An 18,476-nucleotide genomic window follows, 5' to 3' on the forward strand; every position below is an offset into this window, starting at 1 on the left:
CTGAGGTTTTGAGACTTTTAAGATATTTTTTCCATATTTCAAATTTTGTTTTATATTTTGCATTATTATCCCGGGGTTTAATACATCCTAGGCATGAAAAAATTCAACCCCGAGAGCAGAGTGGCACAGTGGTAGACAACGATACTGCTTACAAAACAGAAAATAATTCTTACAAAACACAAAATGTTCTAACAAAACCCCAAATAGTTCTTACAAAATAAAAATTATTCTTACAAAATACAAAAAATACTTTACGCAAATTCAAAATAGTTCTAACAAAATAAAAAATAGTTGCTGCAAAATACAAAATGCTTGTTATAAAACACAGAAAATCTAACAACATCCGAAATAGTTCTTACAGAATACAAAAGGTTAAAGTAAAATCCAAAAATATTTCATACAAAACAAAAAATTATTCTTGCAAATCCAAGAAGTTCAACTAAAATCCAAATAGTTCGTACAAAACAAAAATTGTTACAAAATACAAAAATACTTTACACAAATTCAAATAGTTCTAGCAGAATAAGAATAGTTGCTGCAAAAATACAAATACTTAACAACATCGAATATAGTTTTTACAGAATGCATAAAGTTCAAAGAAAATCCAAAATAGTTCTACAAAACAAAAATATTTCTCACACAATACAAAAACTTCTAGTAAAATCCAAAATAGTTGCTAAAACACAACAATTATTATTATAAAACACAAAAATACTTTACACAAATCCAAATACTTCTAACACAATAGAAAATAGTTGCTGCAAAATCCAAATACTTGTTACAAAACACAAGAAGTTCAAACAAAATCCAAAATACTTCTCACAGAACTAAAATAATTCTTACAAAATAAAAAAAGTACGTTATACAAACCCAAAATAGTTATAACAGAATAAAAAATAGTCGCTGCTAAATATAAAATACTTGTTACAAAGCACAACAATTCAAACAACATACAAAATACTTCTTATATAATGAAAAAAAGTTCTAATTAAATCTAAAATAGTTCTAACAGAATAAAAACAGCTGCTACAAAACACGAAATACTAGTTACAAAATACAAAAATTGTAACTACATCAAAAATAGTTCTTACAGAATATAAGAAGTTCAAAGAAAATCCAAAAATAGTTCTTACAAAACAAAAATAATTCTTACACAATACAAAAACTTCTAATAAAATCCAAAATAGTTGCTATAGCACAAAAACTATCCTTACAAAATACAAAAAATGCTTTCCACAAATCCGAAATAGCTCTAAAGGAATAAAAAAATATTTGCTGTAAATTACAAATACCCGTTAAATAGCAAAGAAATTCTATCAACATAGACAATAGTTCTTATAGAATACAAAAAAGTTAAAAAAAAAAATCTAAAATAGTTCTTCCAAAACAAATTATTCTTTCAAAATCAAAAAAACACTTTAAGCAAATCCAAAGTAGTTCATACAATACAAAAAATAATTCTTGCAAGAACGAAAGTTCAACTAAAATCCAAAATAGTTCTTACAAAACAAAATTATGGTTACAGTTTTGTTGCAAACGTCCGCCGCACGGTTGCTGAACCCAAATAAAGTTAGCTTAAAATCAGTTAACTAGGTAAAAAATCAGTTTGGTTGCAGGTACGCCAGCTGCGGTTGGTTGACTAAAGGTATTCCGGGAACATTTTTTTTTTTTTTTTTTTTTTTAATTTTTAAATCCCACCTCCTCTCCTCTCAGTGGTACTAACTTCATTATTTCCGAAACTAATAACTACATTTATATACCACCTACACTAAAGAAAAAAAAACCTACAAAATTTTTTAACTTTACTTTAGTAACGCCTTCCACGGTGGCACCAACTATCAAACTCCAAAAAATACTTTATTTTGAGTCCAAAATCCCTCTGTTTACCTTATAATCCCATCCTCCCAATTTACTCTCCCTCTTACCTCAAAAACGCCCAAATAAAAAACTTTGTCTGAACATCATCTTACGCAAACATACACTCAACACTTAACAAAGTTTTTCATTTTTTTTTTTTTTATTTCTTCTTTTTATAAAAGCCCTTTTCAACTGATCAAATTCCAAAAAAAAAAAAAAAAAAAAAAAAAAAAAAATAGATATTCATAAAATATATAATTAAAAGGTTATAAAAAAAATTAAATATATAAAACATATTTTAATAAATATTCATTTCAAAATATTTCTCAAATCTATTACTTATTCTCGAAAAATCTACTTCTTTATCCAAAAACTTTTTAAAAATATCGACATTTATTTTTTCCTTCCTTTTTCTTCTACTCCATACATACCGGCATAAATTTCCTACTATAAAACACACCATATTTTTCTTTTTATCCTCCATTTTTTCCCTTATATCTAACTTTATAATCCTTTTTTATCCTCCTCACTTTCTGTACTCACACCTAAATTTCTTACTATCTCAAAAACAAAATTAAAAATATTTTAATTTTTCTCACACTCCAAAAATTCTCTGAACAGAGAATAGAGTACCACCTCTGAACAGAGGTGACACCTTGGGTTTTCACTTCTAATAAAACGCGCAATTCTATCTCTATACGGCATAATCCTATGTATTATCAAAAACATAACTTCTCTCACCCTTGTTTCCATGGGGAAGGCGTGGAGGTTACTAAATGCTTTTTCAAAATTTATAAAAGATTATTTTTCCTTTACATGATAAATTGGTTCATTTTCTGTCAATTTCAGCAAATTTCCAATTTCATGTTTTTTCATTTTTTCCTCTACTTCTAACAGGCCAGTTTCTTTTGCCTGTTGTATAAGTTCAAAAATGTTTCGTGCATACAATGGGATCTTTGTTTCTGGAAAATCTTCTTCATTCAGTGCTTTTATTAGCCACTTTCTTGTTAAAATAGAATTATTTCCTCCGTTTAGGGAGTCAATCGTATTTCTTATTAGGAGTTTCTTGCTGGCTGACCGAAAATCCAAAACTCCATTTCCACCTTTATCTTTATGTTGATAGAGCATTCCCTTGTTTAGTTTTTCAACCTTACCATGCCATACAAACTACCAAATATGTTTCTCAATTTCTGTCGCCAGGGAATCCGGGAGGGGGGTTATGGGTTCAAGATAGAGGAGTCGGGGGATGCAATACATGTTGATGTATGTTGCTCTTTGTAATAGTGTCAAAGACAGATTTTTTTTCATTGCCATTTAGCAAGTACTGAATTTCTGCTACTTTCTTAAACCATGCCTTCTGCCACATGTTTTCTTCTGTGCTAATATTAACTCCAAGTATTTTCGTTGACGTCACGACTGGTAACCAAGAAAAATTTTCCAAGCTCTTTTCCCATTTTTCATTATCACTTAGAGGTAGCATGTTGCTCTTTTTCTTGTGGATCTTTACCTTATGATGTTGTTCATACCATCTCAGGGCTCGAGTTACTTCCAGTACATCTTGAGATCCACTCGCTAAGAAAGTTGTGTCGTCTACATAAGCCGCTGACTTGAGTATCTTTGCCTCGCGAATAGGTATACCTGTAATACGTGCTTCAATATATTTTATTAAAGGATCAAGGTAAATCTCAAAAAGATACCACGAACTCGGGTGTCCATGTCTTAAACCAATGTCAAAGGGGCCTTGTCTCTTGTTTTCTCCATTCAAAACAATCTGGCCTGTAGCATTTATATATAAGTTCTTAAAAACAATTAAAAACTCTTTACAAAAAGAAAATTTCTCTTTCATCAAAATCCATAATATTTCTCTCTCTACCGAGTCGTATGCTTTAATTAAATCTATGCAGATTAATATCCACAAAAGTTCACGTTTTAAAAGCTCTTCTTCTTTTTCCAGGAATAGATCTCTCAGCATTCTAAGTATATGCTATATTTCCGGACTTCTATCCCACCGTATTGAGTCTCTCCTAATATCTTCCCAATAATCTTCTTTAGACGATTAGTCAATATTTTTGAAACTAATCGAGTATCGCAGGGCAGTAGCGAAATGGGTCTCCAATTTTCTAGTTTCTCTTGGTCTCCTTTTTTTTGGGAATAATGTAATCACTGCTAGTCTTTGGGTTTTGTCTCCTCCTTTTTTTATCATTTCATTCATCGCCCCTAAAAGCGTTTCAGATATTTCACTATAAAAGAGCTTGTAAAACTGATATCCGAGGCCATCCTTCCCTGGGGCTTTCCCGCTCTTTGCTTCTTTCTGAGCTTGTTCTAGTTCCTGTTCCGTGATATTCTCACAAAAAAGTACATTTCATGTTCGGTTACTTCATTACTGATGCAGATACCTTTTAAAAAAAACCTCCAATGCCCAGATTCTCTTTTCTTTTATATATCCTTTGCTAACAGTCCCGGAATTGCACATGGATTTGTGTCTCTTATTCGATTTTTTTTCCATCATCTTGTTTCAAACGTTTCATTATATTTTCTTCTCTTTTTATTTTTGCTTTCTGGATCATTGCTAGACTAATTTGTTCCCTTCATATATTTCGCTTAGTCGATTTGTTTTTTTCCAATGTTCAAAACGCTCATTTTCCATTTTTTTAGTTCTTTTTTAATTCCCTGATACTCGATAATAGTGCTGTTTTCATTCCCATCTATTTCCGCTTTAAGTTGTGTGAGAACTCTTTTCAAGTGACGCTCATGTGTCGTTTTTTCTGCTTTTATTTTTCTTTCTAATTTTTTTATTAAATTTTCGATCTCCCTTTTCATATTCAGACATATCTCCAGTTGACTTTCTGATTTTTTTTTCTTTTTCCATAAACTTCAGGATTTGTTCTCTGATTTGATTCCTTGCACACTTATTTTCCGGCGAGTCTGGGTTTAGCTTCCAGAAAACAAGCTTCATTATTTTATATTCTGTTTGTTATCCAACAATCCTTCGCACAGCATAGTGATCAGAAAGTTAAATGTTTTTGTTCAACTTGACTAATTAAATTTTCAATTCCAGATGTTACATAAATTCTGTCAATACGGCTTGCGCTGCGAGTTCCCACTCTTGTAAAAGATATGCTATTATTTTTTTCTATCCATACATCTAGTAAACTGTAAGTCTGAATAAAGTTTTTAAGCGTTTCATTTATAAGCGTTATAAGCGTTTTTAAGCGTTGCAACTTTCTTTTTTACCGAAATATCGTATTCTCTTAATACGCAGTTAAAATCTCCCAGTAAGACTAGTCTTTTATTTTGTAGTGTGCACTTGTGTGGTTATGTTTTATTTACAAAATCACTGTCACATTCAGTGTTCGTGCCTGATGTTATGAGTATATTTACAAATCTCATTCCAATAAGTTTAATAGAACATATTTCACCATGTTCCAGACATGCGAAATCCACTTGATTCACTGCTACGAGTAATTTTTCTTTTAGAAAGAAGACTGTGTCATGTGTTGCGCCTGCGGTGAAAAGTATGTATCGTAACTTTTGTAAGTTTTTTATTTTCGGAGTGTCTAGTTCTTGTAGGGGTAGGACGTCCCAGCATGATCTCTTTAGGTAATCTAAAAATATTTCTTGCCACTTCAACTGCTTTAAACCATTTAAGTTCAATGTTCCTATGTTCAAGTTCATTTCTTTGCAGGTATATTTGCCCCTTTTTTCTTTTCAGGCCTCTCACTTTCTTCTATTAGTGAAGAATTGCTTAGCTGTCTTTTGGGAGTTTCCTTTTTCTTTTCTGGGTACATCTTTAGGTTGGCAGGAGGAACCCGAGCCAGCTATAAGTTGGCTGCAGGTATCTGTAGACGTATGTAAGTTGGCTGCAGGTACTTTGGGGCAGCTGTAGGTTGGCTAAAGGTACCCAGGTTGTGGAAAGTTGGCCTCAGGTACCCGGGGTTGGTTTTGAAAAGTATTTTGTATTTGCAGCAACTGTTTTTATTCTGTTAGGAGTATTTTGTGTAAACTATTTTTTTTATTTTGTGGGACTAATTTCTCTTTCCTAAGAGCTGTTTTGCATTTTGTTAGAACTTCTAGTATTTTCTGAGAATTATTTCTGTTTCACTGGAATTATTTCGGATTATGTTTGAATTCTTGTCTTCTATAAGAAGTATTTGGGATATTGTTAAGAACTTTTGTGTTTTGTAGCAAGTCTTTTGTTTTTTGAACCAACTATTTATCATTCTGTTAGAACTATTTTAGCTTTGTGCAAAGTATTTTTGTATTTTTAAGAATAATTTTTGTTTTGATAGAAGTATTTTAGATTTTGTTAGAATTTCTTGTATTTTGTAAGTATTATTTCTGTTTAATGCTGTTAGAATTTATTTGTGTTTTCAAAGAAGTATTTTGTAATTTTCAAGCAACTATTTTTTATTTTGTTGAACTATTTTGGATTTGTGTAATGTATTTTTTGTATTTTGTATCAATAGTTTTGTTTTGTCAAAACTATTTTGGATTTTAGTGGAACTTTTTGTATTGGCAAGGATTATTTTTTGTTTTGTATGAACTATTTTTGGATTTTGATTGACCTTTTTGTATTCTGTAAGAACTATTTTGGATGTTTTTAGCTTTTTGTGTTTTGTAACAAGTATTTTATATTTTGCAGAAACTACTTTTTATTCTGCAAGAACTCTTTTGGATTTGTGTAAAGTATTTTTTGTATTTTATAAGAATAATTTTATTTTGTAAGAACTATCTGGGGGTTTTCTAGAGCTTTTGTATGTTGTTTTCTGTAAGCAGTATCGTTGTCTATCACTGTGCCACTGTTCTCGAGGTTGAATTTTTCCATGCCTTAGATCTATCAAACTCCGGGAAAATAATGAAAAATATGGAAAAATATTAAAATATGGAAAATAATCTCTAAAAACTTTCAAACATTGGTTCATGAGCCCTAGAAAATATTAAAAATATGAAACAAATTTTAAAATATGGTACATAATTGCTTAAAACCCTCAAATGCTAGTATGCCCTTTGTCAAAATTTCCCCAGATGTGTGTGAAAACAATATTGATGTGACATTCTGCTCTCGAGCTTGGATTTTTTCCTGCCCTGGATCCATTAAACCCAGGGAAAATAATAAAAAAATATGAAAAACAAAAAATGGAAAATAAATCTTCAAACTCTCAAAACCTCGGCCCATAAGCCCTGGAAAATATTAAAAATATGAAGCAAATGTTAAAAAATGAAAAAAACATCGCTTTAAATCCTTGAATTCAAGCATGTCTTTATAAATAAATGACCCCCAGATGTATGTGAAAACGGTTTCGCAGTGCCACTCTGCTCCCGAGATTAAATTTTTAAATGATCTGTATCTATTAAACCCGGGGAAAATGATAAAAATATAAAAAAAATGTATTAAAATGGAGTAAATAATCTCTTAAAATTCTCACACCTCGGCCCATAAGCACCTAAAAATACTAAAAATATAAAACGAATTATTAAAATATACCTTATTAAAATAAGGTATATAATTACTTAAAATCCCCAAAAGCTAGTATGCCCTTAGAAAAATTGCCCCCACATGTGTTTGAAAACGATATTGCTGTGTCGTTCTGCTCTCGAGGTTGAATTTTTTCATGCCCTGGATCCATCAAACCAGGGGAAAATAGTGAAAAATATGAAAAAATGTTATATATGGAAAAATTATCTCCTAAAATTCTCAAATCTCGGCCCATAAGCACAAGAAAATATCAAAAATATGAAACGAATGTTAGAATAAGGTAAGTAATTGCCTAAAACCCTCAAAAGTTAGTAAGCCCTTAGTCAAAATTGCCCCCAGATGTGTTTGAAAACAATACTGCTGTGCCGTTCTACTCTCGAGGTTGAATTTTTTCATGCCCAGGATCTATCAAACCCGGACAAATAGTGAAAAATATGAAAAAATATTAAATATGGAAAATAATGACTTAAAATTCTCCAAACTTTGTCCCATAAGCCCTAACAAATATTAACAATACGAAGAAAATGTAAAATATGGAAAACAATCGCCTAAAATCCTCAAATGTTAGTATGCTCTTAGTTAAAATGGCCCCAGATGTGTCTAAAAACAGTATTGTAGTGTCACTCTACTCGCGAGGTAGGTTTTTTTCTTGTCCTGGATCTATTAAACCCGGGGGAAAAAAATATAAAAAAATTAAAATATGGGAAATATTATCTTAAACCTCTCAAAACCAGGGCCCATAAGCCCTAGAAAACATTCAAAATATGAAGCAAATATTAAAATATGGAAAATTATCGCTTAAAATCCTTATATGCTAGTGTATCCTTAGTCGAAATGGACCCCAAATGTGTGTGAAAACGGGATCACAGTGCCACTGTGCTCTCGAGTTTGAATTTTTCATGCTTTGGATCTATTAAACCCGGGAAATAATGAAAATAGGAAAAAAACATTAAAATGTGGTATATAATCTCTTAAAATTCTCAAATCTCGGTCCTTAAGTCCCAGGAAATGTTAAAAATATAGAACAAATGTTAAAATTTGGTAAATAATTACTTAAAACCCTCAAAACTAGAATGCCCTTAGTCAAAACTGCCCCAGATGTTAGTGAAAACGATGTTGCTGTTCGAATCAGCTCTCGAGGTTGAACTTTTCCAAGCCCTGGATCTTCTAACCCAGAAAATATAGTGAAAAATATGAAAAGTATTAAAATACGGGAAATGATATCTTAAAACTTCCATTACCTCGGCTCATAAGCCCTAGAAAATGTTAAAATTACGAAGCAAATGTTAAAATATGGAATATAATCGCTTAAAATACTCAAATGCTAGCATGTCCTTAGTCGAAATGGCCTCCAGATGTATGTAAAAACGGTATAGTAGTGCCATTCTGCTCTCAAGGTTGACTTTTTTCTTTCCCTGGATCTATTAAACCCAGGAAAAATAATGGAAAGGTATGAAAAAATTATTAAAAGATAGAAAATAATACCTTAGAACTCTCAAAACCTCGGCCTATAAGCCCTAGAAAATATTAAAATATCAAAAAAATTTAAAATACGGAAAATAATTGCTTAAAACCCTCAAAAGCTAGTATGTCCTTAGTGAAAATCACCCCAAAATACAATAGACTGGCTACTGTTGATAACCAGGCATAGAGAACCACGGGGGCAGCCGTATAAAACAAATCCTGGAACAAATGGTGCTTGGCACGGAATTCGCAGAATCAGAATCGTAGAATCGGGGGACAGAAGTGACGGAACCGAAACCTATGAAACCAAAATCAGTGGAACCGGGACTGGGACTGGAAGTAAAGGCGGATGTATGTAAAAAAAAAACGGTATTGTAGCGTCACTCTGCTCTCGCGGTAGAATTTTTTCTTGTCCTGGATCTATTAAACCCGGGAAAAATAATGAAAAATATGAAAAAAAACTAAAATATGAGAAACAATATCTTAAAACTCTCAAAACCTCGGCCCATAAGCCCTAGAAAATATTAAAAATATGAAGCAAATGTTAAAATATTGAAAATAATCTCTTTAATCCTTAAATGCTAGCATATCTTTAGTTGAAATGGCCCCCAAATGTGTATGAAAACTGGATCACTGTGCCACTGTGCTCTCGAGGTTGAATTTTTTCATGCCCTGGATCTATTAAACCCGGGGAAAATATGAAAACATATTAAAATATGGTAGATAATATCTTAGAATTCTCAAACCTCGGCCCATAAGCCCTAGAAAGTATTAAAAATATGAAAAAAATGTTACAATACGACAAATAACCGCTTAAAACCCTCAAAAGCTAGCAAGCCCTTAGTAAAAATTTCCCCAGATGTGTGTGAACGATATTGCTTTGCCATTCTGCTCTCGAGGATGAATTTTTTCAAGCACTGGATCTTTTATGCCCGGAGAATATAGTGAAAGATATGAAAAATATTAAAATATGGAAAATAATATCTTAAAACTCTCAAAACCTCGGCCCATAAGCCCTAGAAAATATTTAAAAAATATGAAGTAAATGTTAAAATATGGAATATAATCGCTTAAAATCCTCACATGCTTAGTCGAAATAGCCCCCAGATGTGTGTAAAAACAGTATAGTAGTGGCAGTCTGCTCTCGAGGTTGATTTTTTTCTTGCCCTGGATCTATTAAAACCCGGGTTAATAATGCAAAATAAGAAAGAAAAATTGAAATATGGAAAATAATATCTTATAACTCTCAAAACCTCGGCCCATAAGCCCTAGAAATATTAAAATATGAAAAAACTGTTAAATTACAGAGAATAATCGCTTAAAATACTCAAAAGCTAGTATTTCCATAGTCAGAATCGCCCCTAAATACAATAAACTGGCTACTGTCGATGAACAGCCATAGAGAACCACGGGGGTAGCCGCATAAAAAAAAAACCTGGAACCGATGGAGCTTGGAGCGGAATTGGTGGAATCAGAACCTTAGAATTGGGGGGCAGAAGTGACGGAACCGGCACTGATCGGTGGAACCAGGACTGAGACTGGAACCGGGGTCAGAGCTAGCAGAATCGGAACTAAAATTGCTGTAAGTGGGGTCAAAAGAGGGGTCAAAGTGGAGTTGGATATAGTTTTATTTAAAAAAATATCTGAAAATACCAAGGGGGTAATATAATTGGCTTGTGCAAACACAAATCAATGGATTTAAAGCTTGATTTATATAAACTGATGGAGCTTGGAGAGGAGTTGGCGTAATCGGAACCGTGGAATCAGGGGGGAGGTGAAGTGGCGGAACCAGAATTGACGGAACCAGAATCAGTCAAACTGGGATTAGGATTGCAACCAGGGTCGGAGCCAGCAGAAGCGGAACTGGAATTGCTGAAAGCGGGGTCAGAAGCGGGCTCAAAAGCGGAACTGGATATGGTTTTATTAAAAAAAAACTTAGGGGTAATGTGAAAATACCTAGGGGTAATGTGATTAGCTTGTAAAAATATTAAGCAACGCATTCAAAGCATGATTTATATCAGGAAAACATATGAGAAATGCCTCAGGAATAATGAGGGGTGCCAAACGGTGTAATGTACCAGCCAAAGTTTGCCATGGTAGCGTGAATTGCCACGGGGGCATTACGTTGGAGGTAGCTTGCAAAAACACAAATCGATGGATTTAAAGCATGATTTTTCATACGAGAATATCTGAAAAATATCTTAGGAATGATAGTGTGTTCCAGAGGGTGCCGTGTGCCAGACACAGTTTGCCGCGGCTGCGTGAATTGACATTGTGTATCAGGCTTGTGAAAACACGAACCAGTGGCTTTAAAGCATATTTTTATCATGAAAATATCTGAGAATGCCTTAGGAATGATAGTTTGTACCAGAGGGTGCCATGTCCTAAGTATTCAGGGTCACAGGATGGGCATTTCCATAGAGTATTACGATATAATAATGGAATTTTATGTTCCCCGAGCCCTATGAATAAAGTGTTTTAATAATGCTTGTAAATTTGTTTATTAATAAAACTCGTATGTACAATAAAGTCTTTGATTTTTAGATTTATTGTTCCAGAAGGAATCATCAATATGTGTCATTAATACAATGTATGAATCTTTTAGCCTATATACATAGGAATGTTCGTTCAAGTTTGCCTCTAATATAAGCGCAAAATTCTATGTAGCGACGAGAAAAAATAGACTTTTGACCGTATATGAAGGTATAACATATTCTAGCCATGAGGATAGCCTTGGTTTCATTTCACCCCTGCTAGCGCTTTCAACTTCCAATAGAGTAAAATGCTCTATTACTATAAAATATCCTAAGAACGATTTATAATAGTCTCTGATAATACCATCTAAACCATTACTGAACAAACAGGTGTGCGTCAAATGTAACCAATTTCCAGTAATCGATTTTCTCCCTGCATGGGAATTATTCTAAAGATAGGATACATGCAAAACATAGCTTTATTGAATCATTTCCACTAGAAAGTATTTTCCTAACCATATATTAGAAAGGGATTCTTGGCACAGGTGGTTATGGCAGCATTTCGTTGGACAAATCTCTGGTCTTAAGTCTGATTCATAGAGCAGACAAATATCTTTGATGACGGATTATAAAGATTCACTGAGGGAAAAATCTAGAAGAAAATATCTTGAAGAAAAAATATCTTAAAACAAAAACAATCTTGAAGAAAAAAGAAATCTCGAAAAAAAAACCATTGAAGAAAAAAGGTCATGAAGAAAATGAAATTTCGAAGAAAAATCTGAAAAATTTCGGAACACCCACCTATGTGCCGTCTACGGCTACAATCGGGAGTTCCTTGCTTGAATAGTGGGCCCTGAGATCTAACAAGTTACGCAAAATTACGCGATCCTTAGTTACAACCGAAGGTTCCCCACGGATCCTAAGGTCTAACATGTCAAGCGAGATTACGTCATTCTTAGTTACAAGCGATAGTTCCCCACTTGACTAACGGGTCCCCCCCTCCCTGTTGAAATTGGTTGCTAGAACGCCTATGAAATTGGTTGCTAAGGCCTCGGAGGAATTGGACATTAGGGCCCCCGTTGTAATTTACCCCGATGGAATTTCTCGCTAGGGGCCCCGTTGGAATTACTCGCTAGGGCTTCCGTTGGAATTTCTTTCAAGGATCCGATAAAATCAGATTCTAGGGCCCCGTTGGAAACGACTGCTAGGGCCGGGTATATTAAAGGTTCCCTTCTTGGGGCCATGAATGTTTTTCTGGCCCTCGTCGGTTTTTTAAGTAATTAACATAATAAACACCAGCATCCTGTTGAAAATTAATAACAACTGCGTCTTAAAGGAATCGCCCTTAAACTTCTTCGTGATCTTAAAAAATGAGGGAAGAAAACAGTAGCGGCTATGGGCCATTTTAAAGTGCCTGTGGCATCACTACTAACAAGGCACAGAGCCATGAATTTCACACATAGTATGCTGATGTAACTAAGAAAAAATTACAAACTTGGACATCAACGAAATTACCATAGAACCAAGATTGGTAGAGAGATTTAATAGAATCATAACAGCCAATACGGATCGATGCAAATGCTGCTTGTCGCTGAAGGCCTGCTGTTAAACCATTGAATAAACTCCTAAAACGAAAAAAAAGGAATAAGAAAACAAAAAACAAAACTAGTTCAGTCCAAAGCTGAATATCAACTTTAAACAAAATACTGAAGGAAGATTTTATAATCTTACAAGCTAACTCATTTAATCAGGCTTATTACGAACTCATTTATTATAAAAACCTAAAACTTGTCGAAAAACATAAAACAAACAAAAGAAAAGAAATTGTTGACCTACACATTGTATTGGATAAAAATAAATATGATCAAATTTTCAACAGAACTAAATAGATTAAGGGGGCACCAGTTGAACGTAAATTAACTTCCTTCTAAACTGTGATCTAATTTAACTTACGTCAATTTAATCCTTTAAACTACTTAACCCTTATAACCATTCACTCTTCAAAATACTTGATGATTCTCTACTAACAGAACTACGCAAGATCTTTTTACGCATATTTACACGCTAAGGACGTGAGACTAGTCTTATCCTGGGGCTGTCTGGGGTTAAGTCAACCAGGGAAGCATTTCTATTCGATCTTGGGACTATTTTGAACAGAAAGCTATCTCTAACTTTTGATCAGATGACTGTGGTGTGATGGCAGAAAAAAGGGTGTGGGTTAGAGGCTGGTTATCCTCTCACTCTTGAATCTTAACAAAGGGCAATAGAATTTTCAATCGATTGAGTCCCCTCCATAGTTTATGCGAATTTTTCTTCCACATAAAGTGGCTCTAAAATAAAAACACACAAAAAACACATTGAAGCCTTAAAGCTTTTTACTATCTCTGAATAGTCTTGTTTCTATTGAAATATGAAAAATGCTTGTTTATATTATGTAAATTTCTTATAAATCCTTGATTTTCCACATTCCCTTTGATTTCGTATATTTGTCGACAAAATTAGCAATTTTTCGGATTTCCATCTTCATTTTTAGAAATGACTCCTAAGTAACACTTGCGCATATAATCTGAAATCTCTACAAATCTGCAGTTTTTTGTTTAGCCTTCAATACAGCGTATTTATGCATTGAAATTGACAATTTTGTATGAAAAATTACCTTATTTCTTAAGATCTAAAAAAAACTGCGTAAGTTTATCTAAGATCCCTGCACATCGGGTTTTTGCCTACTAGCCTTAATTGTAAGTGTTTGTGAATAGATTTGGCAATTTTTTGTGTTTATACTTTCGCTAAAAAAAACATTTTTTTTTGTTGAAGTCTATATAATACTTGCGCTTATTATCTAAAATCCTAATACATGGGAATTTCACATTTTTTCTTTATCATATTAGCCTTAATTTGACATATTTGTGGACAAACCTAGCAATGCTTGAAATTTATTTTCGCATTAAAAAAAATTCGTGTTTCGTTGAAACCTGAGAAATATATGCACTCAATAATTACAAATCAACTATTTGTTTAATAAGTCCTCACGTATTTGTGGCTAATTTTGAAAAAATCCTGCGATAAATTTATTAATTTCGAAGAAAATCCTAATTAATTCCGTAATTTTAGATTTTCATGGATAAATTTTCCAGTATCTAATTTAAATTTTTATTTTCTAAAAATGCATATATTATCTTAAATGGAGTAAAATCGTCTTTCATAGCCATAATTTGCCATATTTGTAGACGAATTTGGCAATTTCTAGTTTTATGTCTATTTTTTTAAATGGTCGTGTTTTTGTTGAAATCTAATTAAGACTTGCATGTGTTTTGATAAAAATCCTAAAAATTTAGCGTTTTTTCATACTAGCCTTATTTTGATATATTTGTGGACAAATTTTGCTAATATTTGATGTTAGTTTTATTTTTACCCACCGTGTTTTTTTTTAACCCTGAGAAATACCTGCAGTTACTCTTTATAATACTTAAAATTGCCTAGTTGTCCTACTATCCTTTAACTTTCCATACTTGTGGATCCCATGACAATTTTCTGTGTTCAATTCATTATTTTTCAAAAATTGACTGTTTTTTTTCTGCTAAGATGCTTGTCCTTATAGTCTAAAATATTAACAGATCGTTCTATTATTATCCTTAATTTGACGTGTATTTAACTAAGTAAGGCTCAGAGCTCAGAGTTCAGAGTTTTATTCACCAATAACTACAAAATGCAAATACAATTAGGGATCTAGGTTCCTTTTATCGTGCTGCTATACACCTTTGGTAAGGAGTACGTAGTCCCTGAGTCTCAAGTTCAAGGTCACGGGGAATAAGATCATGGGAAAGCCTAACTAGTTTTTGAACAAGGGAAGACCTTGGCGAAAAACCTAGTTACTTAACTGATTTGCCAACATAATTTGGGGAAAACCCTTATTGTTATTATTGATTTTAGAATTGGAGGACAAATAGAGGAAAAACCCCATAGCCTTGTAAAATACCCTACATAAAGTGGGATATACAGCTATTGACAGAATCACTTTGAATAGTGTAGATTAAATAAATTAAGTGAATAAAATATCTGAGAAAAGGAAATGTTATGATTATGAAAAAGAGGTGAGTGATGTTTTATTTTTTGCATTATATAAATTAATATGGTCGGAGAGATAACTGTTATTACAAATTTGTTTTATGAAAACACATTTACAAATTATTTAGTTATTATACTGAATAGGTATGGACTTCAAGATTACAAAATATGTCCCAGGAACAAAATTACCCACCCATCCCCCTTTACCTTGTAACATACGGTAATTTAGAATGTTGCTAATTAAAAGTTTCCGTGACCTAAACATTCAAATAACCCCCCCCCCCTCACAATGGCTATATGATGCTCAAAGACGTTTACCCACCAGTGACTCTCTTTGCCTGAGCTAGTCATAATATTATTAATTTTAGATTCACTATCATCCTATTCAGAGGGGTAGGAGGCCAGCGCCCATTTATTCATCATTGAGAGGGAGGCAAAGTTGCGATTATATATAAAATAAAACATGTGATTATATATAAATACACCGATATGTTTATCGTGATTATATATAAAATAAAAATCATACAGCTACTATTATCTGCATTTAATTTACTGAAAGGTAAGTAGCTACTCATATTCCGGGGACGGTAATTCTTTGTTGATTGAAAGGGATTGGGGGGGGGGGGTAATATATAAATAAAATATAATTATAGTAGTTCCATTATCTATATACATATACTTACTTATCTTATGGGTGTGTTATCCCAAAAAATGTCCCTGATTGAAATTTCCCAGATAATTGTTTATATTCCTCGTTAAACGAAGATTTATGTTTATTTTTTATACAGTTTTATTTTTTATAACATAGTTTATTTAGACTTAATTCCATCTTTTTCCTTCAATAGACAGAACAAAATGTTCAAACGAGGTCAATTTGGCAAAGCAAACCTTTTACTAAATACACATTAGGCGAGGTTGCTAATCCAACCCGTTCGGATATATAATAGCACGATGAAAGCATACAGTGTATGTGAAGAAAACTTTATTTGTAAACAATTTTTAAAGCTTTAAAATTAACTGCAAATCTTAAGTTATAAAATTAAAATTAGAAATCCTGGGGGGAAAAGATCAGGAAAAGTTTGAGAATATTTGACTATTTACTGATACATTCAATTTATTTTCTGTAGGAAAGGGAGGGTACGGGAATAGAATTGATTGTTGAACTTAACCCACAACCCCCTTTAACGTGCAAATATACAGCAGAAATTATATATATATATATATATCTTATCTATCTCCCAAGCGTCTCAATTGTTTCAACTTTATATCTATAAATTGAATCAACTAAGCTATTTTCTGAATAATGAACAAGTATCAATTTGGGGTATATATTTGCACAATAGGTGAGTAAAGGTAAAGTAACCAAACTTTACCAACTCACCTAATCTGCAACTGTATAGTCCAAATTATAGAACCCCAATGCATTCTGTCACCCTTCATTTATCTTTGTGGATATGAAACTGGCTTTGTTAGATCTTACATTCAGCGAACTTCTCGAGTGTGTACTGGATAATACGGAAGTACCCTCTACGGCACAAAAGGGTTTTTCTTATTACTTTTTTTAAAATTATCTGGATATACCTTATAACTTATGCATAAACAATGTATCACCAAACATCCAAAAATGTATTTTGAACAATCCTACAAAACAAAGAGTAGAGAAATAACGGACAAAAACGGCTTGGTAAACAACATTGACCAGATAGGTTTAGTATGTAAAGGGTTAAGATAGGAAATGAAGTTAGTAGCTTGTTCCATATTAAATCAGGAGTTAAGCAGAGTCGCGGTCTATCACAATTTATATGGTTTATTTGCATAGACCTGTGGAGAGCTTCACTTATCTGAGTCGCGTTATTAGTAAAGACGGTGGGTGCAGAAATGATCCTAGATGTATAACATCCCCGGTCCAGTGAGTATTTCGTCACAGTTGAAAAAAGGGTCTGAAAGAACAGGAAGATAAGTCTGCGAACCAAAAAAATGGATGAGGATTCGCGAGATATTTCCCAGAAAAACTGCCAACGGATTGTTTTGGGTACCCAACAGACTGTCAGTATCTCAAACAGTATGTTGTAAAAAATTGGGCTTCAATACCGCTTTCTAGAACCATAACGAGAAAAAGGTTCAGATGGCTAGGGCACGGTCTGCAGATGAAGGATGTCAGATTGCCAAACATAATCCTTGTCGGCCAGCCGTCTAGAGTCAAACGAAAAACAGGCTGTCCCCAGTTGGACTGGGAGGATTCATAAGAAAATATATAAGAGAAAAGGGAACTTTCTGGGAGGGAGTAAAGGGTGAGGCTTTGAATAGATTTGGGACGGAGGAGAAGCGTACATAAATGAATAAATAAATATTAAAACAAATAAAGCTTTAATTAAATATGTGAATCAAGATTGGAAGAAAATATTAATACACACATACTCAAATAGAAGGCTTTAGAAAAAATAGGGTTCAATACCATTTTCTAGGACCATAATGAAAGAAAGGTTGAGATGGCTAGGGTATGCTCCTTGTCATCAAACCTTCTAGGGTCAAACGAAAAAAAGATCGTCTCCGGTTGGAATAAGAGGATGTCATAAGGAAATATTTAAGAGAAATGGGAACTTTCTGGGAGGGGGTAAATAGTGAGGCTTTGAATAGATTGTGACGGAGAAGAGTACATAAATGAATAAACAAATCTTAAAACGAATAAAGATTTAATTTAATATGTGAATGAAGATTCAAATGAAAAAAAAATTACGATATACAAGAGTATGGGCACTCTCTCCTCCCCTTTCTGTAAACGTCTAAAACCTACTGCATAATTGGCACTTTACTGAAAATGAATTAAATTACAAATATTTTTCTTACGTACTTATTAGAAAATTGAAAATAAAAATGAAACTACAGTAAAATAAAATTTTGAAATGATGTGCTTTTCAACAGCTGATATCAGTATATATCAAATATTTAGTTAAATCTTATTTTCTTCCCAAAACCATTCACGACAAATTTAGTTTCACTATAAGCAAGAATTTAGCTAATGTCTCCTTCCATAATTGTAAAAATGTAAAGCCTACCGCGTCATTGGCGAATTATATTACAAATATTCTCTTTTCCAGTTATTACAGCATCGAAATGAAAATAAAAATTCCACTATTCAA

General features: G+C 33.0%; 1 protein-coding gene across 6 annotated transcripts in view; it reads right to left on the reverse strand.

The window, feature by feature from the left end:
• The window catches only part of LOC148947694 (dicarboxylate carrier UCP2-like), a 150,484-nt gene that overhangs the window by 67,445 nt on the left and 64,563 nt on the right, over positions 1–18,476 (reverse strand). For all 6 annotated transcript variants that reach the window (XM_089095371.1, XM_089095374.1, XM_089095370.1 and 3 more), the window contains exon 5: positions 12,787–12,896. In XM_089095371.1, the coding sequence (XP_088951497.1) occupies positions 12,787–12,896 (110 nt within the window). The remainder of the gene's footprint in view (positions 1–12,786; positions 12,897–18,476) is intronic.

The sequence above is a fragment of the Artemia sp. Qi Xiang Cuo genome, chromosome 10, assembly GCF_049724085.1.
Source record: "Artemia sp. Qi Xiang Cuo chromosome 10, ASM4972408v1, whole genome shotgun sequence".
Lineage (NCBI taxonomy): Eukaryota > Metazoa > Arthropoda > Branchiopoda > Anostraca > Artemiidae > Artemia > Artemia sp. Qi Xiang Cuo.